Source organism: Nerophis lumbriciformis, linkage group LG15 (assembly GCF_033978685.3).
Source record: "Nerophis lumbriciformis linkage group LG15, RoL_Nlum_v2.1, whole genome shotgun sequence".
Taxonomy (NCBI): domain Eukaryota; kingdom Metazoa; phylum Chordata; class Actinopteri; order Syngnathiformes; family Syngnathidae; genus Nerophis; species Nerophis lumbriciformis.
In genome coordinates this window covers 7,747,627-7,771,870 of record NC_084562.2, presented here as the reverse complement: position 1 = coordinate 7,771,870, position 24,244 = coordinate 7,747,627, and the positions used below count along the sequence as shown (strand labels likewise).

Here is a 24,244-nt window from a genome sequence, read left to right as displayed (position 1 = left end):
TCCTGACCTTTGCAGCTACAGCCTCTTTGGCAACATGCCTCATTTAAACATTGTTACACAAAAGGTAACAAAGCGTTGGCGTTAAACTGTGTATTTTCGGCGGGTTATCCGCTTTTGTCGGTGTGTGCACGTGCGTGGCGGGAAGAGAAGGTCTAGGGGGGGGGGGGGGGGGGAGTGGCACAGGTACACTGGATATTCTCGCTGGGTTTGAGCGGGGGAGGGAGGGGGAGGTAAAAAGGTGGAATCCATTGGCAACGCAATGCTTATAAAGCCGGAGACACGCCCAGCCGCCCGCCTCAAGTCAACTCGCTTCCAGACGGGAGCCGGCAGCACTTTGCAGGAGTCATGCTCAGCCTCTTGAAACTCCCGAGGGTGGTCACCATCAATCAAGTGCCCAAAGTAAGTCGGCTGTCTTCTGCTTTGTAGCTAAACTCTCTTTTAAAGTCAACAGTGTTGACAACTTGGCTCCATTTCTCTTGTGAGGCTTCACTAATTTTTCTTGTCATTTTAAAATCAGTGTTCATGTTCACGAGGGTTGCAAGATATTAGACATAAATCGGTGGTTCTCAAACTTTTCTCCACCAAGTACCAGCTCAGAACACACTCGGCTCTCCAAGTATGAATTAAATAAGTTTATTTCGGTCATATAATCAACCATCAACCATTTTGTGTGATCAGTTTAACAGTACAGATTATACATATTTAACAATCATACACCTTTACACACAAAAATACAATATAAAGCAGGGGTCACCAACGTGGTGCCCGCTGGCCTGTTCTAAAATAGCCCAAATAGCAGCACTTACCAGTGAGCTGCCTCTATTTTTTAAATTGTATTTATTTACTAGCAAGCTGGTCTCGCTTTGCTCGACATTTTTAATTCTAAGAGAGACAAAACTCAAATAGAATTTGAAAATCCAAGAAAATATTTTAAAGACTTGGTCTTCACTAACTGACAAAGAAACAGATAACAGATTTGGTGTCCAGTTCAAAGTGTGACATGATTTATTTAAAAATTTGAGAGTTGACTTTTGTATTTTACATGAGTTATTATTTGTACAAACATGGTGCAAAGTAATTCATGATTTGTTAAAAAAATGTTAGTGGCTAGTTAGTTAAAATGGGATATTGTAATTTCACAAGACTGTCTTAGAAGTGATCATTTGAAAATGTTCAATTTGAAAAATGTGCACTTAGAGAAAATATAAAAACAAAGTGTTGCATATTGATATTTATCTGTTTCTATATATATTTATTGTGAGAAATCATTAAGATGATCACTGTTTCCACAAAGATAAATATCATTAATTATTAATAATAACAGAGTTAAAGGTTAATTGAGCAAATTGGCTATTTCTGGCAATTTATTTAAGTGTGTATCAAACTGGTAGCCCCTGCGATGAGGTGGCGACTTGTCCAGGGTGTACGCCGCCTTCCGCCCGATTGTAGCTGAGATAGGCTCCAGTGCCCCCGCGACCCCAAAGGTAATAAGCGGTAGAAAACGGATGGATGGAAACTGGTAGCCATTCGCATTAATCAGTACCCAAGAAGTAGCTCTTGGTTTCAAAAAGGTTGGTGACCCCTGATATAAAGAATGACCAAAAAAATAATAGGCTGACACCAAAGCTTATATTTGCCTATCCTATACCTTCACTGAAAATAAGATTACCTGGAACATCAACGTTAAAAAAAATCAATGGGATGAAAGTAGAGATGCCGATAAATGCTTTAAAATGCAATATCGGAAATTATCGGTATCGTTTTTTTTTATTATCGGTATCAATTTTTGTATTTGTATTTTAAATTTTTTTTATTAAATCAACATTAATTGATTGATTGATTGAGACTTTTATTAGTAGGTTGCACAGTGAAGTACATATTCCGTACAATTGACCACTAAATGGTAACACCCGAATAAGTTTTTCAACTTGTTTAAGTCGGGGTCCAAAAAAAACCACAAGATATACTTACTTGTGTATCTTGTACAATTACCGTATTTTTCGGACTATAAGTCGCAGTTTTTTTAATAGTTTGGCCACTTACTGTATATATGTTTTTTTCCTTTTTTATTATGCATTTTCGGCAGGTGCGACTTATACTCCGGTGCGACTTATACTCCGAAAAATACGGTATACGATTTTGCACCAACCCAAAAAACCTCCCTCCCCCATTTACACTCATTCACACTCATTCACACAAAAGGGTTGTTTCTTTCTGTTATTAATATTCTGGTTCCTACATTATATATCAATATATATCAATACAGTCTGCAAGGGATACAGTCCGTAAGCACACATGATTGTGCGTGCTGCTGGTCCACTAATAGTACTAACCTTTAACAGTTAATTTTACTCATTTTCATTCATTACTAGTTTCTATGTAACTGTTTTTATATTGTTTTACTTTCTTTTTTATTCAAGAAAATGTTTTTAATTTATTTATCTTGTTTTATTGTATTATTATTTTTAAAAAGGACCTTATCTTCACCATACCTGGTTGTCCAAATTAGGCATAATAATGTGTTAATTCCACGACTGTATATATCGGTTGATATCGGTATCGGTAATTAAGAGTTGGACAATATCGGAATATCGGATATCGGCAAAAAGCCATTATCGGACATCCCTTGATGAAAGTAATTGTTACTATATTTTATCATTTTCTATTATTTCACTTTTCAAGGCTTTCTTAAACCTTAACAAAGAACTACATGTCTTCAACTCATCACTGAGCTTGTTCCACCATTTAACTCCTAAAACTGAAATACATTTGTATTTTATATTCGTTCTTACATTACCTATTTCAAAAATCAATATCCCCGTAAATTATAGTTTTCTCCTCTTAATTTAAATAACCTAAGAATACAAGCTGGAACGCTGTTGTTCTTTACTCAAAACATAATTTCTATTGCTTTTAAAAACACAATATCTGAAAATTTTAACAGATTAGAACTTATAAATAATGGATTGGTGTGTTCATTGTAGCACGCTTTGTGTATTATTCTAATGACACTTTTTTGAAGTTTAATTATTGGGTCCATGGCTCTCCAAGTACCACAATAATGACCAACATTACAACACAGTAGCGTTGTAGGCCCAATTATTCATTAAAAAACAAGGCAGAGGTTTTATTTAAGTGTTTTTATTGTTTTTGGCCGCTGTAACATTACACAGACCAATGACTGCGGTTACATGGGCATTTCCAAACGTTTTTGGTCCCCTGCTGTTCAGTTTTTCCTCGGAGGTCAGTTTTCCAATTGTTAGGTTAACGGTGTTTACATGCGTTGCGAGAAGTAGCGTATGCCGTTTACATGTGAAGTATGGGTCACTAGAAGAAAATCGTTTTTTTTAGCCTTATAGTATATTTTGGTACCGGTACCAAAATTATTTAGATACTTTTCGGTACTTTTATAAATAAAGGGGACCACAAAAAATGGCTTTATTGGCTTTATTTTAACAAAAAATCTTAGGGTACATTAAACATATGTTTCTTATTGCAAGTTTGTTCTTAAATAAAATAGTGAACATACAAGACAACTTGTCTTTTATTAGTAAGTAAGCAAACAAAAGCTCCTAATTTAGCTGCTGACGTATGCAGTAACATATTGTGTCATTTTCCATTCCATTATTTTGTCAAAATTATTAAGGACAAGTGGTGAAAAATGAATTATTCATCTACTTATTCATTTACTGTTAATATCTGCTTACTTTCTCTTTTAACATGTTCTAACTACACTTATGTTAAAATGTAATAATCACTTATTCTTCTGTTGTTTGATATTGTACATTAGTTTTGGATGATACCACAAATGTAGGTATCAATCTGATACCAAGTCATTACAGGATCATACATTGGTCATATTCAAAGTCCTCATGTGTCCAGGGACATATTTACTGAGTTTATAAACAAAATATAAATTTTTTTTAAATGAAAGAAGATGTGATGCCAAAATTATTTATTTTTTTCCGTTTTTTTATTATTGTTTACAAACTCAGAAAATAAGCCCCTGGATGCAAAGTTTTAAAATCAGAGCGGATAGTAGGACATCATTTAAATATATAATGCTTATTGTTACACCGCAATCCTGTATTTTTGCCCAATATATTTGTGATCATAAATTGAATCATTCAATAATGTTGAAACATTTTGGTATCATCATTGGTGTGACCAATACTGCCCCTGTAACTACTTGGTATTGGTCCGATACACAAAAGTGTTGTATCGCCTAAAAGTACCGGTAATGTAAAGTATCCAAACAACAGAAGAATGAGTGTTTGTTACATTTGAACAGAAGTGTAGACAGAACCATGTTACAACAGAAAGTAACCAGATATTAACTGTAAAATTAGCAAGTAGATTAATAATAGTTTTGAGAAACCAAAAATGACGCAATATGTGATGCATACATCAGCAGCTAAATTAGGAGCCTGTATTGAAATGCTTCTAATATTATTCATATTAAAAATTATACATTGTCATATTGTTGCCGCAGAAGGTTGCAACATTTAGATTTGAGGCCATATCGCCCATAACTAGAGATGTCCAATAATGGCTTTTTTGCCGATATCCAATATTCCGATATTGTCCAACTCTTAAATACCGATTCTGATATCAACCGATACCGATATATACAGTCGTGGAATTAACACATTATTATGCCTAATTTTGTTGTGATGCATTAAACAATGTAACAAGGTTTTCCAAAATAAATCAACTCAAGTTATGGAAAAAAATGCCAACATGACACTGCCATATTTATTATTGAAGTCACAAAGGCCATTATTTTTTTTAACATGCCTCAAAACAGCAGCTTGGAATTTGGGACATGCTCTCCCTGAGAGAGCATGAGGAGGTTGAGGTGGGCAGGGTTGGGGGGATGGGGGGGGGGGGGGGGGGCTGGGTTGAGGTGGGGAGGTAAGGGGTAGCGGGGGGTGTATATTGTAGCGTCCCGGAAGAGTTAGTGCTGCCAAGGGTTTTGGGTATTTGTTCTGTTGTGTTTATGTTGTGTTACAGTGCGAATGTTCTCCCGAAATGTGTTTGTCATTCTTGTTTGGTGTGGGTTCACAGTGTGGCGCATATTTGTAACAGTGTTAAAGTTGTTTATACGGCCACCCTCAGTGTGACCTGTATGGCTGTTGACCAAGTATGCTTGCATTCGCTTGTTTTTGTGAAAAGCCGTAGATATTATGTGATTGGGCCGGCACGCAAAGGCAGTTCCTTTAAGGTTTATTGGCGCTCTGTATTTCTCCCTATGTCCGTGTACCATTACGTACAGCTGCGTTTTAAAAAGTCATACATTTTAGTTTTTGAAACCGATACCGATAATTTCCGATATTACATTTTAAAGCATTTATCGGCCGATAATATCGGCAGTCCGATATTATTGGACATCTCTATCCATAACTAATGTATCTTCTTGTTTAACAAGACGATGCAATACTGCAGTGCTAGGTTATGTCATGAGACGTTGTAATGTGTGATAGGAAGATAAAACATCTTTATTAATTATTATTATAATTGATAATAGTAGTTGTACAACCTTGCACACACTAGGGCCTCATGCAGACTATTTAAAATAACTTTCTTAATTATATTATATTGAAATGGAATATGATACACTGTGTTACATGAAACATATATAAGTATTACCAGTATAACCATTCATTAAAACAAATTATAGAGAGCAATGATAACAATAGCAAGGCTGATTTATTGGAAGCCATTAGTCCAGGCTCTGCTCACAGCAGCAGTATTAGTAGTATTAGTACCTTCAAGTCCTTTTCAACTGTTTTTTTTGTGATTGTTGCAGGCTGAAAAGGCCTGAATACAACGCAGCTTTTTCAAAATATTGCGGCAAAAGTCACCATCGTCTGAGGCTGGTGATTTAATATTTTTTCTTGTCAATGTTTTAAGGGTTTGTTGTGTCCTAAAGCCTAAAAAGCACAGGATTTGAACAAATCTAACAAATATAGCAGAGCTGCTCTAATTTTCAGATGAATAACTGACAATTTACTTTTTGTGGATTTTATGGATGACTAAAGCCATTAGCGGGCCAGCGGCTCTCGGGAAAAATCGATTCACATCCAAAGTGCAACTCCTATTTAGTCTGATACTGAATCGATTAATAATTTTTTTTTTAAATACTTTTTTGAAAATAAATTATTTTGTTAGGTCATTTCCGCACTTCCTCGTCACCTCGTCAGCAGCGAAAAGGAGCGTTGATAACCTGTTACCTGTTCTAAAAAACAAAATTATATATACAGTATATATATATATATATATATATATATATATATATATATATATATACATACTGTGTATATATATATATATATATATATATATATATATATATATATGTATGTATGTATATGTATGTGTATGTATACATACATATACATACACACACATATATATATATATATATATATATATATATATATATATATATATATATATATATATATATATATATATATATATATATATATATATATATATATATATATATATATATACAGTATATATAGTCAAGGTTACTGTGGTTTATCCGTTATACAGTGCTCAATACCGGGGTAGAGCGGAATATACGTTAGGTCAAGAAAACAAAAAAATCCCCTGAAGAGCAGGCTTGTAGTGATGAAATAGCCTCTGTGTTTATATATATATATATATATATATATATATATATATATATATATATATATATATATATGTATATGTATACATATATTTATATGTATGCATACATATATATATATATATATGTATACATATATATATATATATATATATATATATATATATGTATGTGTGGGGAAAAAAAATCACAAGACTATTTCATCTTTTTTTTTTTTTTTTTTTTTTCCCCACATACATATATTGCGCTCTACTACGGTATCGAGCACTATTTTTTGGATAACCTTATTAAGACATATATATATATATATATATATATATATATATATATATATATATATATGTGTGTAGATGTATATATATCATTTGGTATATGAAATTATATATTACGGGAATTGGTTTGAATTTGATAATCGACTCTGAATCGGATTGTCACTTCAGGAATCGGAATCGTGAGTGGTAGATACCCATCCCTAGAATCCATATACTATTTGTTATATACTTAGGTAGGGAAACCGGTATTATACCCAAGTCATGTTCGGCATTCCATTTTAATTTTGATTTTTTTGGAAACATTTCTGTTCAACGAAACTAAGTTGTTGTTTTTTGCTTTTTTTGAGGTTTTCCATGAAGACAGCATCATCTCAGGCTACCGTTACCCCCGCAGCTCAGCCACCTACTGCATTCTGAGCATCTTTCAGCTGACTAATGAGACCCTGAACATTTGGACACACTTTTTGCCCACCTGGTATGTACAGCTCCAACACCGTGACATGTGCCTACAGCTAATTGCTTTAGTTTTCTATGTGAGGACATTTTGACATTTGTATCACCAATTTTGAAATATATTAAACTTTGCAATCTTATATTGTATTGCATGCTGGTGTTGCCTTGATTGGAACACCCAATACAGTAGAACCTGTACACAGTATGTCTATGTTGTAGATTTTTTTTAAATTACAGTAGTACCCCAACTTAATAGCTTAATTGGGTCTGTGACAAAGCTCTTAACTCAAAACGTGTATTTCAAATCAACATCTCCAATTTAAATACTTTTGGAATCAATTTAATTGGTGTTTGGCCCCCTAAAACAGTGGTCCCCAACTTTTTTGTAACTGCGGACCGGTCAACGCTTGAAAATTTGTCCCACGGACCAGGGGGGTGGAGGGGTATGATATATATATATTTTTTTTTTTTGTCATAAAAAAATACAATCATTTGTGCTTACGGACTGTATCCCTGCAGACTGTATTGATCTTAGACTTAGACTTGGACTTAGACAAACTTTATATATATTTTTATATCTTTATATATATATTTTATATATTGATATATAATGTAGGAACCAGAAATATTAATAACAGAAAGAAACAACCCTTTTGTGCGAATGAGTTTGAATGAGTATAAATGGGGGAAGGAGTTTTTTTGGGTTGGTGTACTACGGTAATTGTAAGTGTATCTTGTGTTTTTTATGTTGATTTAATAAAAATAAAAAATAAAAAATATATATATATTTTAAATTTTTTTATTTCTCGTGCGGCCCGGTACCAATCGATCCACGGACCGGTACCGGGCTGAGGACCACTGCCCTAAAACACCACAATTTTAACATGTAACATGCCTTAAAAACTTTTAGTTAAGAAATTTTCTATAAAACAATGTAATATACAACCAGCAATTAAAGTAGTTTTATAAAATAATGTATATATTTACCTTGGAGAGTGGACTTCTACAATATCTCCTTCAAGCCGCTTCTCAGTCCAAAACACACCATCAGCTTCTCCATATTTTCATGGATAAATGTACGTCGTTCGGATAATGCTAGCAGGTAAAACCAGTTAATTTGGTCGGATCTTACAGGGTTTTTTGTGACATTTGCTTCCCCAACTAATGACGGGGATGCTTGTAACTCTAAATGGTGCTTGCAACTTCAATCGGAACTATTAGCCGAGAGACCGCTCTTATCTCAAAACACTCTTAAGCTGTGGTTGAATTTGTGTTCTAGTGTTGCCAACTTCCTCATTATCACTAAGCAGTGGGAAATGACATGAATAACATAATTGCTGTGTCTGAGAAGTACATTTGCAAGCCACGCATAGTTTCGGTTTTGGTTGCAATGCTGCGTATGTCGACGTCAGTCAGGCACTTCGAGGGGTGTCGAGGTAAACAGGTTCCACTGGACACACAACAAACATGTTGGTCATTTTGGTGGTACTTATCCTGTGCTGAAAATACTCCATTTTACCACAACATAATGACTTGACATTATTTTGAATCATGTAACTTAAAAAAAATAAAATTTTCTACAAAATTCAGTGTCATATTTGTACAAATCTGCAAAATGATTAACTGGCAACTGTTTTGAGCACCATATTTACCTTTATTTATGATCACATGGGGCAACTTGTTCATCACTGGCTCCCTTTGTGTGAAACATGCAGACTTTTCTATGTAAATCTATTACCACAATCAATAAAATGAATAGGAATCGACCAACAGAAGCCAAAAAGTCAAAGTGTAATCATCCACAGGAGTCAACTAAAATGAGGTCAAGTTTAAGCAAGTAAAGTAAACCAGCGCATGAATAGAGGATTGTTTGTTTGTGTTTTAGTTACCATGAAAGATAGACCTCCTACAGTGTCACGAAACCTCCCTGGCAACGCATCACAGGACTCAAGTTGAACAGAAAATAATGCATATTGTTTTGCATTACTTTTAAAAGGGCTTTATCTACATTTACCTTTTGATTTATCCCACACGTAGTAAAAAAGTCAACTGTAATTTTGTATCTTTAATTGTGTACATCACCAGGCAGAGATGGTGTTATGGAAATTGTTATTTTTTACAGATTAGTAAATCAGGTTGAACCTGATTACGTCAGGTTAGAACAGACAAAAGGCGACATTGCACACATTCAAGTGACCTGAGTTTGTAATTAGCATGTCCCTTGTATAATTCACTCACCCTAAAGCAGGGGTGTCAAACTCATTTTAGATCGGGGGCCACATGGAGAAAGATCTACAAACCCTGTTTCCATATGAGTTGGGAAATTGTGTTAGATGTAAATATAAACGGAATACAATGATTTGCAAATCCTTTTCAACCCATATTCAATTGAATGCACTACAAAGACAAGATATTTGATGTTCAAACTTATAAACTTTTTTTTTTTTTTTTGCAAATAATAATTAACTTAGAATTTCATGGCTGCAACACGTGCCAAAGTAGTTGGGAAAGGGCATGTTCACCACTGTGTTACATGGCCTTTCCTTTTAACAACACTCAGTAAACGTTTGGGAACTGAGGAGACACATTTTTTAAGCTTCTCAGGTGGAATTATTTCCCATTCTTGCTTGATGTACAGCTTAAGTTGTTCAACAGTCCGGGGGTCTCCGTTGTGGTATTTTAGGCTTCATAATGCGCCACACATTTTCAATGGGAGACAGGTCTGGACTAGAGGCAGGCCGGTCCAGTACCTGCACTCTTTTACTATGAAGCCACGTTGATGTAACACGTGGCTTGGCATTGTCTTGCTGAAATAAGCAGGGGCGTCCATGGTAACGTTGCTTGGATGTCAACATATGTTGCTCCAAAACCTGTATGTACCTTTCAGCATTAATGGCGCCTTAACAGATGTGTAAGTTACCCATGTCTTGGGCACTAATACACCCCCATACCATCACAGATGCTGGCTTTTCAACTTTGCGCCTATAGCAATCCGGATGGTTCTTTTCCTCTTTGGTCCGGAGGACACGACGTCCACAGTTTCCAAAAACAATTTGAAATGTGGACTCGTCAGACCGCAGAACACTTTTCCACTTTGTATCAGTCCATCTTAGATGAGCTCAGGCCCAGCGAAGCCGACGGCGTTTCTGGGTGTTGTTGATAAACGGTTTTCGCCTTGCATAGGAGAGTTTTAACTTGCACTTACAGATGTACCAACCAACTGTAGTTACTGACAGTGGGTTTCTGAAGTGTTCCTGAGCCCATGTAGTGATATCCTTTACACACTGATGTAGCTTGTTGATGCAGTACAGCCTGAAGGATCGAAGTGATTTCTCCAGATTCTCTGAACCCTTTGGTGATATTATGGACTGTAGATGGTGAAATCCCTAAATTCCTTGCAATAGCTGGTTGAGAAAGGTTTTTCTTAAACTGTTCCACAATTTGCTCACGCATTTGTTGACAAAGTGGTGACCCTCGCCCCATCCTTGTTTGTGAATGACTGAGCATTTCATGGAATCTACTTTTATACCCAATCATGGCACCCACCTGTTCCCAATTTGCCTGTTCACCTGTGGGATGTTCCAAATAAGTGTTTGATGAGCATTCCTCAACTTTATCAGTATTTATTGCCACCTTTCCCAACTTCTTTGTCACGTGTTGCTGGCATCAAATTCTAAAGTTAATGATTATTTGCAAAAAAAAAAAATGTTTATCAGTTTGAACATCAAATATGTTGTCTTTGTAGCATATTCAACCGAATATGGGTTGAAAATGATTCGCAAATCATTGTATTCCGTTTATATTTACATCTAACACAATTTCCCAACTCATATGGAAACGGGGTTTGTAAATCACGGCACGATAACTTCAAAACAAAGACAACTTCAGATTGTTTTCTTTGTTTAAAAATAGAATAAGCACATTCTGGTTGTTGGGTTTTTTCACACTTGTTGCGGTTAATAATTTATTTGTCGTTATTTATATTTTACATAATACATTATGTGTATGTCAACTCATTGGTGTTAATTTTCAATCAAGATTAAAACAATTATATCAAAATCAAATTACAGGGTGTTATTTATGTAGTTGATCATTTTCCTCGACTGATGTACTAACATCATGTGGTTTATCTAGTACATATGTAGCATCATTTACAAAGATACAAATAATTGCTATTTGGACATCTAGTGGACACATTTAGAAAAGCTGTTTCTTTCATTAAAAAATTTCAGGTTCATTTTTATACTTAGCAAACTCATCTTGCGTGCCAGATAAAACCTGTTTGCTGGCCTGATCCGGCCCTCAGGCACCCCTGCCATAAAGCCTTTTCATTAGAGATGATGGCCGATATTTGCGTTTTTTTAACTGATTGATGATCAGCTGATGAGTAGTGTTTACATGGATAAAGATTGTACTCCAGTAAAAGATTCCTTTAAAAAAGATGCACGCTCAGGGAAACACAATTACATTTCCCGCTTCCTTGTTGTTACACACCTACATGAATTGGAAGGTTTTTGTCTTGCCAAAATACTGGCTCGAGTTTGAGAGCGAGCTGCAACCCAGCAGGCACAAGACATTGATACAACGTTGATCACACATATATGTTTTTCTAAAACTGACCTCGAAACAATATTTCAAAATAGTTGTATTTGTAAATTGAGCAAATTGTAAACGTTAGCGTCTAACGTTGGATTCAGGTTGTTGGTTGGGAAATGACCAAATTTCAATGGTCAATTCAACATCACAACTTGGCATTGAATAAATGTCGTCAAAAAGCATGTTGTTTCAATGTTGTATTTGTGTTGTAAAATATGGGTTGGCAAACGACCAAAATTCGATGATCAAATCAATGTCACAACTAGGGCTGCAACAACTAATCGATTAAATTGACTAAAATCGATTATAAAAATAGTTGGCGATTAATTTAGTCATCGATTCGTTGGATCTATGCTATGCGCATGCGCAGAGGCAATAGTTGTTTTTTTGTTTTTTTATAAACCTTTATTTATAAACTGCAACATGTACAAACAGCTGAGAAACAATAATCAAAATAAGTATGGTGCCAGTATGCTGTTTTTTCCCCCAATAAAATACTGGAAAGGATAGAAATATAGTTTGTCTCTTTTATCCGATTATTAATCGATTAATCGAAGTAATAATCGACAGATTAATCGATTATCAAATTAATCGTTAGTTGCAGCCCTAGTCATTGATTAAATATTGTCCAAAAGCATGTTGTTTCAACGTTAGGTTTGAGTTGCTCAATGTCAGGATCAAATTCATCAAAGTCTTAAAGTGTTTTTAATGTCTTGGTGCCTGCTGGGAACAAACCATAAATGAGAGTAGTATTGGCTTTTGTTTAGTTATTGTGCACTACTCATTTTATTTTGTTAAAAATATATATATATATATATGTAGCATTCAATAGCACAAATAAATATATTATTTATTAATAAATAATAAATCATCTGTTTTCAATAATAAATCAATTGTGAATTTGCTTGATAAAAGCTTGATAAAAATGTGTTATCGCGTTTACTTGATATAAAACATTTTCAGCTTCATAATCCAGTGTTTCTTAACCACCATTATTGGGCCGCGAGCGACCCCTACAGGGCCGCACAAAAATGCCTGTTTCTCATATGTGGTCCCCATAAACTGCAGAAGTACTCAGTTGTAATACGCCTTTTCACCACTTGTGGCAGTAATGACAATCTCAAACAGAAAGTCATAGAAAAATTTCTGAAGCGCAAAAATTATGACTAAAGTATTGAAGCTTTATGTTTATTTGCACTTAAATTGGAATTTATTATATTATGTATTATTTTTTTAATGTATCATTAATTTAGTTACAACCTGTATATTTTTGCACTGTGTAATCATATGTACATTTATTTGATCGGTTTGAGTCCCTTCGTCTGCAGTATATTTGATTAATATTTATTTTGGAATCAGCCTGACTTAAGCCTTGATAACAATCTTTGTGATTGACACATGGTTTCATATCATTTGACAAAGTTTATCCTGTTAAACTGTGAGTAGGTCACATGTAATTATTGAATACCATTAAAATACACAGTAGTATTACTAATTCAGTGTTAATATTTGAGTAGGCCCCAGGCCCACTGTTTATGGAAAAGTTGGGCCCTGAGGTCAAAAAGGTTAAGAACCTCTAATCTATTGTCAAAGTATCGGATCAAAACTCGAAATCGGATCGGAGCTGAGGCCAAAAAAAACTCATCGGAACTGGAGGGCAAAAATGTTGATCAGACATCCCTAATTTTCTAATTTCTTCATTCCACACGCTAGTATTCATGTTAGAACAATACTCGAGCCTGCAGCAGTGCTCTGTCTAATCAAAAGGCTCCCTTGTCTACCCAGTAGAAGGAGTAAGTACACACGTGTGCAGTGCTAACGGAGGTGAAAGATTGAGAAGTTGATGACAGGCATGACAAGAAAAAGGAGACGTCATCAGTGGCATATATAAAGAGTGTCACTCAAACGGTACATTGTACAGATAAATTAATTAATCAAGTTCAAGATAGTAACTCAATTCAGGTGGATTGAGAAATTTCTCCCAGAAAGAATTCAGAAGCACTGCCCTGAATTTAGTCGCATTGTTTTTTATTTATTTGTTCACTCCAGGTTAAAAAAAAAAAAGACTTAGGAGGGAACACCAAAGTTAATGATTTTCTAAATCTTCTTCCTGGCAGGTATTTCCTATGGAAACTAGTAAGCGTAGTGCTGATACAGACGGCATGGCAGCACACCTTCACCTGGCCTCTGGTGGTCTTCCTGGTGTCCTGCTGCACGTACCCACTGGCATCCAGCTGTGCGCACACTTTCAGCAGCATGTCGGCGCGCGTGCGACACATCTGCTTTTATATCGACTACGGCGCACTGGGTTTCTACGGCCTGGGTGAGTGTGCTGAGTGATGTTTGCCACACGATACTGCTGATTAATTCGTAATGTTTGATGTATCGCTCTCAAAATGTCACAAAAAAACACCCCATCACCTCCTAGTACATTTGTGTTATTTCCAGATGTTTAAAAATGACCTGTGTGAAGTTGCCCCCCCTTTTGCAAACTTTAAAATAACACTGCCCTTTGTTTGTGCTGTAAAAAAATTAGTTTGTGCCATTACGGTTTTTTAATGATTTTAAAATAGATTTTCTGACTGTTACATATACTGACTGTAATATTGTACATGGTAATTGGGATTTGTTATAAATTCCATCCATCCATCCATTTTCTACCACTTGTGTATATATTATATAATAATATAATATAACATAATAATATAATATATCAGTGTATATTATATACTGTATATATATTATGTAAATATTACATATATGTTATATTTTATATTGCTACTATGGTACATTTTTAGTCTACTTTATACCTTTTGTTTTCGCCCTCTTTTTGTGCCCTTGTGTGCATTATCCTTGCCATCCTTACCCTTTCCATCCTTTGTAACTGAGCTACTGCGTGGAACAATTTCCCTTGTGGATCATTAAAGTTTGTCTAAGTCTAAGTGTCAAAATCACCCCAAACTTGTCCCATTAATTTGTGCTACAATCGTGCTACATTTTTTGACTAATTATTATAGTTTTTATGTTAACGTTTTATAGTTTTAATGTTGTGAAAGGGGAACCGCACTTATTTTATCGTTCACAATAATTATGAAAGACATGACGAAGGATGTTATTTGTCCATGAATGTTCTCATTCATCCAGGTCATTGTAATCTCAGGGCGTTCATTCGCAACTGGACTGTTTGGGTTGTCTTAGAAGACGTTTCGCCTCTAATCCGAGTAGGCTTCATCAGTCCATGCTCATAGACTTAGATTGGTCAGATCTAGTCTTAGACTTAAATTGGTCAGATCTAGTCTAGCGGCTGGTGCCAATACCTCAGTAGGCTTCATCAGTCCATGCTCATAGACTTAGATTGGTCATATGTTGTCTAAGACTTAGATTGGTCAGATTTAGTCTAGCGCAGTGGTTCTTAACCTGGGTTCGATCGAACCCTAGGGGTTCGGCGGAGGTCAAAACACACCTGACTCATCGTGTAAATAAAAACTTCTCCCTATCGGCGTATTACGGATACGGCAACAGCAGAAGTCACACTGATTTACAGGTGTGTAATTTGTTGTGAGTTTATGCACTGTGTTGGTTTTGTTCTTTAAACAAGGTGATGTTCATGCACGATTCATTTTGTGCACCAGTAAAAAAAACACGGTAACACTCTAGTATGGGGAACATATTCACCATTAATTAGTTGCTTATTAACATGCAAATTAGTAACATATTGGCTCTTAACTAATCATTATTAAGTACTTATTAATGCCTTATTCAGAGGCATTAATAATAATAATAATAATCCACCTACTCAGTGGCCTAGTGGTTAGAGTGTCCACCCTGAGATCGGTAGGTTGTCAGTTCAAACCCCGGCCGAGTCATACCAAAGACAATACAAATGGGACCTATTACCTCCCTGCTTGACACTCAGCATAAAGGGTTAGAATTGGGGGTTAAATCACCAAAAATGATTCCCGAGCGCGGCCACCACTGCTGCTCACTGCTCCCCTCACTTCCCAGGGGGTGATCAAGGGTGATGGGTCAAATGCAGAGAATATTTTCGCCACACCTAGTGTGTGTGTGACAATCATTGGTACTTTAACTTTAACTTACCCGGCATGGCCCTTATTATAACCCTAACCCTCTAACCCTGGCCCTAACCCTCTAACCCTAACCAAATAACTCTAAATTAAGTCTTTGTTACTTAGAATATGTTCCCCATATTAAAGTGTTACCAACAACATATAACTTTGTCTTGAATTTGAAAAAAAAAAAACATTTTAATTTTCACTAAAGAAGTGTTCGGTAAATGCGCATATGAAACTGGTGTGGTTCGGTACCTCCAACAAGGTTAAGAACCACTGGTCTCGCGGCTGGTGCCAAAACCCCAAATATTTATACTCCAAAACCAGGAGGGTGTGCCTGGGCAAGGATGGTTTCACCCTATCGTAGTGAGAAAAACATCTACTTTGATGCAAAACAAGCAATCCTACTGTCAAAGCCAACGACAGTCGTTGAAGTGTGATTTCCCCTCGTTAGCATTGAGGTATTGTGTTGCAGACCAATCGCTGTGGATCGACTACAACCAGTCCAAAATAGTCGGAATCACCCACGTTAGCATTCCATTCAGTTGTAAACAAATGGCACAAAAAACATTCTGGTCACAGAATTCTAACTCCTGTTTGAAACATTATTTGTTGGAGGCAAAATTGCAATATTTGGGGATTTGGCACCAGCTGCTAGACTAGATCTGAGTCCTGACCAATCTAAGTCTAAGACTAGATCTGACCTAAGTCTATGAACATGAACTGATTAAGCCTACTGAGGCATTGGCACCAGCTGTTCTGACCAATCTAAGTCTATAAGCATGAACTGATGAAGCCTACTTGGATGAGAGGCTATGCGTCTTCTGAGACAAACCAAAAACTCCAGTTGCAATCGATTGAATGCCCTGAGATGGACGATATTATTAATATTTTTTGCATTCTAACTACCAAGCGTCTTTTCATGTCGTGTTCCAACTTGTCGGGATACCTCTTCAGACTTCTTCTGTCCAGGTGAGATGCATGATTTATGATCGAGAATAAACTTCCATGGGAGCAAGGAAGCAGGAAAGCACCAGACCTCTCGATGATGTGAACATAGGTACACCTGTGAATGATCAAGGCGCCAATATAAATAATTTGTTTGCATTAGTGTTTATAATAACAATATCACCAATACTTGGTTAATATTCAAATAAAATATGTAAATGGAGTATTGTTGGCGGTTTTTGAATGGTTATTTATTGGATTTTATGGGCAAAATAGAGGACCTCCCATTGGCTCCGCTGTAAGCAGACTCTTATTTACGTTTATGTACGAGTTAGAATGGTATTTTAAAATCCATCCGTCGTCATGTCTTTCATAATGATTGTGAACAATAGGCAAAATGTAAAAAAAAGTGCAGTTCCCCTTTAACATTTTATGAATTATAACCAGCCCCTACCTTTTAAGAATCCCCCCTAACTTGTTCCAATTGTTTGTGCTGCAATTTTGTTTGTTGAACTGTTATAGTTGTTTTGTTATTAACGTTTTATTACTCATAGCCAGCCTGTAGTTTTTATGTTAAAAACGCTTTGTATTCTTTATGTTATTGACTTGTTATCATTCATAACCAGACCGACAGCCATGTCAAAATCTCCCCAAACTTGTCCCAAACGTTTGTGCTACATTTGTGCTGGTTTGTGCTGAAAAAATAACTATTCTAGTTTTTATGTTATGGGGCTCGTTGTGTATAATAACTTGTTAACAACATAAAAACTATAACATGTTAATAACATGAAAACTATAGTAGATAGACAAAAAAAATGAAGCACAAACATAGCACAAACTGATGTAACAAAAGTTTGGGGAGGTTTTGCTGGTTATAAATAACAAAACGTTGATAAAATAAAAATTATAATAAATAAAAACGATTTTGACAAGGTGACGTTACTAGTCAGAACAAGTATTTTAAAATCACCTAAAAACTGTAATGGTACAAACAAAAATCTTTACAGGCACAAACGTAGCACAATTCAATGGCATTTAAATATTTGCAATGATAAGCGGGGCCAACTTCGCACAGGTTTTAAAAATGAGGTTTGTAAAAATTGTGTTGCACTTCAGGGTCTGCAATTACGTATTCAGCTTACGTATTCCCGGACAAGTGGGTGAACGGCTTCTTCCACCGTTGCTTCGTCCCTGTGGCTTTGCTCAACTCTATCATCTGCACCGGCTTGGCCTGTTACACCAGGTACTGTAAAAGATTCATCTGAAATCTTACCGTTATCTCTCAGGATCACGCTTATCAACATCCCAGCGCGTCTGCAGCAGTGTTTCCCACAGATTGGCAATCTATTTATGGCGGCGGGGGTGTGGCCAAAGGTGTAGTGTAGCGTGTAACGTCATCATATTTTCTGTATAATTGGTTAGGTTTTTTTTTTAAATGCTAAAAAAAATATATATATATTTAAAGACGAATCTGTGTTATTAGTATCAACATATCTTTCTTACATTATATCATTGTATCGTTTTTGCTGTATTTTACAGTTGTTTTATTACTACACTGTAAAACAGGCTTCACTTTGTACAGCCCTGGTTCATTTACATATATTTTTCTGCACTCCATGAATGTTGGAATTTGCTTTAACAGTCCTTTAAAACAAAGATAAAAAAAAACGTTCAACTTAAAGTTGTCTGTTGATAGTCTCAACAATGAAGTTACTTTAAAGGGGAACATTATCACAATTTCAGAAGGGTTAAAACCATTAAAAATCAGTTCCCAGTGGCTTATTTTATTTTTCGAAGTTTTTTTCAAAATTTTACCCATCACGCAATATCCCTAAAAAAAGCTTCAAAGTGCCTGATTTTAACCATCGTTATATACACCCGTCCATTTTCCTGTGACGTCACACAGTGATGCCAACACAAACAAACATGGCGGATAGAACAGCAAGGTATAGCGACATTAGCTCGGATTCAGACTCGGATTTCAGCGGCTTAAGCGATTCAACAGATTACGCATGTATTGAAACGGATGGTTGTAGTGTGGAGGCAGGTAGCGAAAACGAAATTGAAGAAGAAACTGAAGCTATTGAGCCATATCGGTTTGAACCGTATGCAAGCGAAAACGACGAAAGCGACACGACAGCCAGCGACACGGGAGAAAGCGAGGACGAATTTGGCGATCACCTTCTAACCAACGATTGGTATGTGTTTGTTTGGCATTAAAGGAAACTAACAACTATGAATTAGGTTTACAGCATATGAAATACATTTGGCAACAACATGCACTTTGAGAGTGCAGACAGCCCAGTTTTCATCAATTAATATATTCTGTAGACATACCCTCATCCGCTCTCTTTTCCTGAAAGCTGATCTGTCCAGTCCAGTTGGAAATGCATCTGCTTTGAGTGTCGCAGGATATCCACACATTCTTGCCATCTCTGTCGTAGCATAGCTTTCGTCGGTAAAGTGTGCGGAACAAACGTCCAATTTCTTGCCACTTTCGCATCTTTGGGCCACTGGTGCAACTTGAATCCGTCCCTGTTCGTGTTGTTACACCCTCCGACAACACACCGACGAGGCATGATGTCTCCAAGGTACGGAAAACAGTCGAAAAAACGGAAAATAACAGAGCTGATTTGACTCGGTGTTTGAGAAAATGGCGGATTGCTTCCCGATGTGACGTCACGTTGTGACGTCATCGCTCCGAGAGCGAATAATAGAAAGGCGTTTAATTCGCCAAAATTCACCCATTTAGAGTTCGGAAATCGGTTAAAAAAATATATGGTCTTTTTTCTGCAACATCAAGGTATATATTGACGCTTACATTGCTCCTGATGGGTGCTGGTTAGCGCCTTGCATGGCAGCTCCCTCCATCAGTGTGTGAATGTGTGTGTGAATGTGGAAGTAGTGTCAATGCGCTTTGAGTACCTTGAAGGTAGAAAAGCGCTATACAAGTACAACCCATAGGTCTGGTGATAATGTTCCCCTTTAAAACTAAGTACACTTAGGAAAGTACATTGACATACACACAAAGTGCCCGTACATGTAGGAATCATGTTAAATTGACAATACAGTTTGGTATGAACTGCAAAAAGGCAATACAACCATGCACGATAAAGGTTGGCTCCTGGTTGGCTAGCTTAATGCTAACATAAAATGGTCGAACCCATTGATAGGCTAACAAAAAATAGCCTTACAATAGCTCTTAGCTTGTACAAACGTTTAACAAATGAAATTTTAACGGAACAAAATTGACATTAAACAACAAATGCTTTTCACAAGCATATAGTCACTAAACTTTGTGGAAAAGAATGCAAAAGTCTAACTTTGTACAACTACTCATGTGTGCGTACTGTATAGTTACAGAAGTCTGTTGCTCAAATCTCAAACTCTAATTTTAAAACACACAACATATTAGGGCTGCAAATCTTTGGGTGATTCGATTCAATATCGATTCTTGGGGTCACGATTAGATTATAAATCGATTTTTTCGATTCAATGCGATTCTCGATTCAAAAACGATATTTTTCCGATTCAAAACAATTCTCTATTCATTCAATACATAGGATTTCAGCAGGATCTACCCCAGTCTGCTGACATGCAAGCAGAGTAGTAGATTTTTGTAAAAAGCTTTTATAATTGTAAAGGACAATGTTTTATTAACTGATTGCAATAATGTAAATTTGTTTTAACTATTAAATGAACCAAAAATATGACTTATTTATACTTTGTGAAAATATTGGACACAGTGTGTTGTCAAGCTTATGAGATGCAATGCAAGTGTAAGCCACTGTGACACTATTGTTCTTTATTTTTTTTATAAATGTCTAATGATAATGTCAATGAGGGATTTTTAATCACGGCTAGGTTGACATTGTTACTAATATTGATACTGTTGTTGATAATATTCATTTTTGTTTCACTACTTTTGGATTGTTCTGTGTCGTGTTTGTGTGTCCTCTCAATTGCTCTGTTTATTGCTGTACTGAGTGTTGCTGGGGCGGGTTTGGTTTTGGAATTGGATTGCATTGTTATGGTATTGCTTTGTATTATTTTGTTGGATTGATTAATAAAAAAAAATAAAAAATAAATAAATAAAAATAAAAATAAATAAAAATAAATAAAAATAAATAAAAATAAATAAATAAAAATAAAAATCGATTTTTGAAAAATGAGAATCAATACTGAATCGTACAACGTGAGAATCGCAATTTGAATTCGAATCTATTTTTTTCCCACACCCCTACAACATATTGTCAATATTTTGTGAATAAACATGATTCACATACCTCACCTGGAAGGTGAAGGGTTACCTTCCTTGTATCGCAAAATATAAAAAAATGAAATCATCCATCCATCCATCCATTTTTCTACCGCAGAAATAATCTGTTTTAAATGTAGATATTTATTTTTTACTTGTAAATTTATGAATGCATGTATGGGAAACACTGTACAATATTTCATGCGTTTTGTCTGCCCTGTGTATTCTCTTTAGTTGCAGTGTCCTCACTGGCATTTGTCCATGCATGGTTTCAGTTGCTTAATTGGCCATGTCGCATGTGCATGCAATAGTTACAAAGACTCAAAAAATTTAAGTTTTATATGTATTTGTCTTAAAGCACACTCCTCGGGCTTGTGCATGTGTCCTGCATGTCTGAATCTCCACTTTCCCACGGCAAATATTTGGGTTCAAATATCTACTTACAAACCCCGTTTCCATATGAGTTGGGAAATTGTGTTAGATGTAAATATAAACGGAATACAATGATTTGCAAATCATTTTCAACCCATATTCAGTTGCATATGCTACAAAGACAACATATTTGATGTTCAAACTGATAAACATTTTTTTTTTTGCAAATAATCATTAACTTTAGAATTTGATGCCAGCAACACGTGACAAAGAAGTTGGGAAAGGTGGCAATAAATACTGATAAAGTTGAGGAATGCTCATCAAACACTTATTTGGAACATCCCACTGGTGAGCAGGCAAATTGGGAACAGGTGGGTGCCATGATTGGGTATAAAAGTAGATTCCATGAAATGCTCAGTCATTCACAAACAAGGATGGGGCGAGGGTCACCACTTTTTCAACAAATGCGTGAGCAAATTGTTGAACAGTTTAAGAAAAACCTTTCTCAACCAGCTATTGCAAGGAATTTAGGGATTTCACCATCTACGGTCCGTAATATCATCAAAGGGTTCAGAGAATCTGGAGAAATCACTGCACGTAAGCAGCTAAGCCCGTGACCTTCGATCCCTCAGGCTGTACTGCATCAACAAGCGACATCAGTGTGTAAAGGATATCACCACATGGGCTCAGGAACACTTCAGAAACCCACTGTCAGTAACTACTGTTGGTCGCAACATATGTAAGTGCAAGTTAAAACTCTCCTATGCAAGGCGAAAACAGTTTATCAACAACACCCAGAAACGCCGTCGACTTCGCTGGGCCTGAGCTCATCTAAGATGGACTGATACAAAGTGGAAAAGTGTTCTGTGGTCTGACGAGTCCACATTTCAAATTGATTTTGGAAACTGTGGACGTCGTGTCCTCCGGACCAAAGAGGAAAAGAACCTTCCGGATTGTTCTAGGCGCAAAGTGTAAAAGCCAGCATGTGTGATGATATGGGGGTGTATTAGTGCCCAAGACATGGGTAACTTACACATCTGTGAAGGCGCCATTAATGCTGAAAGGTACATACAGGTTTTGGAGCAACGTATGTTGCCATCCAAGCAACGTTACCATGGACGCCCCTGTTTATTTCAGCAAGACAATGCCAAGCCACGTGTTACATCAACGTGGCTTCATAGTAAAAGAGTGCGGGTACTAGACTGGCCTGCCTGTAGTCCAGACCTGTCTCCCATTGAAAATGAAGCCTAAAATACCACAACGGAGACCCCCGGACTGTTGAACAACTTAAGCTGTACATCAAGCAAGAATGGGAAAGAATTCCACCTGAGAAGCTTAAAAAATGTGTCTCCTCAGTTCCCAAATGTTTACTGAGTGTTGTTAAAAGGAAAGGCCATGTAACACAGTGGTGAACATGCCCTTTCCCAACTACTTTGGCACGTGTTGCAGCCATGAAATTCTAAGTTAATTATTATTTGCAAAAAAAAAAAGTTTATGAGTTTGAACATCAAATATCTTGTCTTTGTAGTGCATTCAATTGAATATGGGTTGAAAAGGATTTGCAAATCATTGTATTCCGTTTATATTTACACCTAACACAATTTCCCAACTCATATGGAAACGGGGTTTGTACTTTTTTCATGTTTTTCCTCATCCTTTTCTGGGCTTTTCTCGTTTCATTGGATTCCTAAAATTGTCCATAGGTGTAAATGTGATTGGTTGTCATTGTGAATCTTGTTATACAGTATATGTGTCCAGGGTGTACTCCAAAGCCATCTGGGGGTAGGCCCCAGTGCAAAATTACTCCCAGCTCACTGGGGACAAGTGGATATATGGATATACAAAGTGTTACAAACCCATTACCAACAATCCAAAACAGGGCCCCCAGTATAATGACAGCCTTGCTGTCTGGGATGAGAGAGCAAGCATTTGTTTTTTAATGTGACAGTACCTTCTCTTTATTTTGATCATTTCCACTTGATCTCATTATCTCTGCTCCTCCTATGTTAGCCAAGCATCTCCTTTCCCGACTGGTGTCTTCCCCAGCTGTCCCTTTTTGTCCAGTCTTTGTTAGATCCTCATCAGCTGTTGTGTCAGATATTGTGTGTCTGTACTTCTCCTGTACTCCTTGGCAAGGCAAGGCAAATGTATTTATAGAGCACAATTTGTACATAAGGCAATTCAAAATGCTATCCATCCATCCATCCATTTTCTCCCGCTTTACAGAAAATTACAAGAAGGCAAAAACAAATAATGAAATACTCATAAATTAAATGTAAAAAATATATGTAAAAAAATGTATCATTAACTTAATTAAATTAAAATTAAAATCAAAGAGTGTTGGTAAAATACATTCAATTGTTATATGCACAATTAAATAAAAGTGTTTCCAACCTGGATTTGAAAATTGTCAAAATTTGAGGGCTGTCTCACATCTTCTGGAAGACCAGTCCAGATTTTAGGAGCCTCGCCATGTTTGGTCCTGACTCTGAGGTTCTCAGAGCTCGAGATGGTTCATATTGTCAGAGTTTGTAGGACGCGAACCCCAAGATGCAGAGAAGGCGGAAGGCGTTATACGGGAAAACATGATTTAATGTTCGAAATAAAGTAAAAACACAAACTAGGAACAGGCAAA

The 24,244-nt window shown here is 36.3% G+C and overlaps 1 protein-coding gene across 1 annotated transcript in view; it reads left to right on the top strand.

Annotated features, from left to right (window-relative positions):
* Positions 1 to 288: 288 nt before the first annotated feature.
* Positions 289 to 24,244, top strand: part of LOC133615969 (membrane progestin receptor gamma-B-like) — a 44,920-nt gene continuing 20,964 nt past the window's right edge. Inside the window, exons 1-4 of the mRNA XM_061974903.2 lie at positions 289 to 399; positions 7,260 to 7,387; positions 14,079 to 14,284; positions 18,096 to 18,222. Coding sequence (XP_061830887.1) covers positions 346 to 399; positions 7,260 to 7,387; positions 14,079 to 14,284; positions 18,096 to 18,222 — 515 coding nt within the window. The 5' untranslated portion in view covers positions 289 to 345. The remainder of the gene's footprint in view (positions 400 to 7,259; positions 7,388 to 14,078; positions 14,285 to 18,095; positions 18,223 to 24,244) is intronic.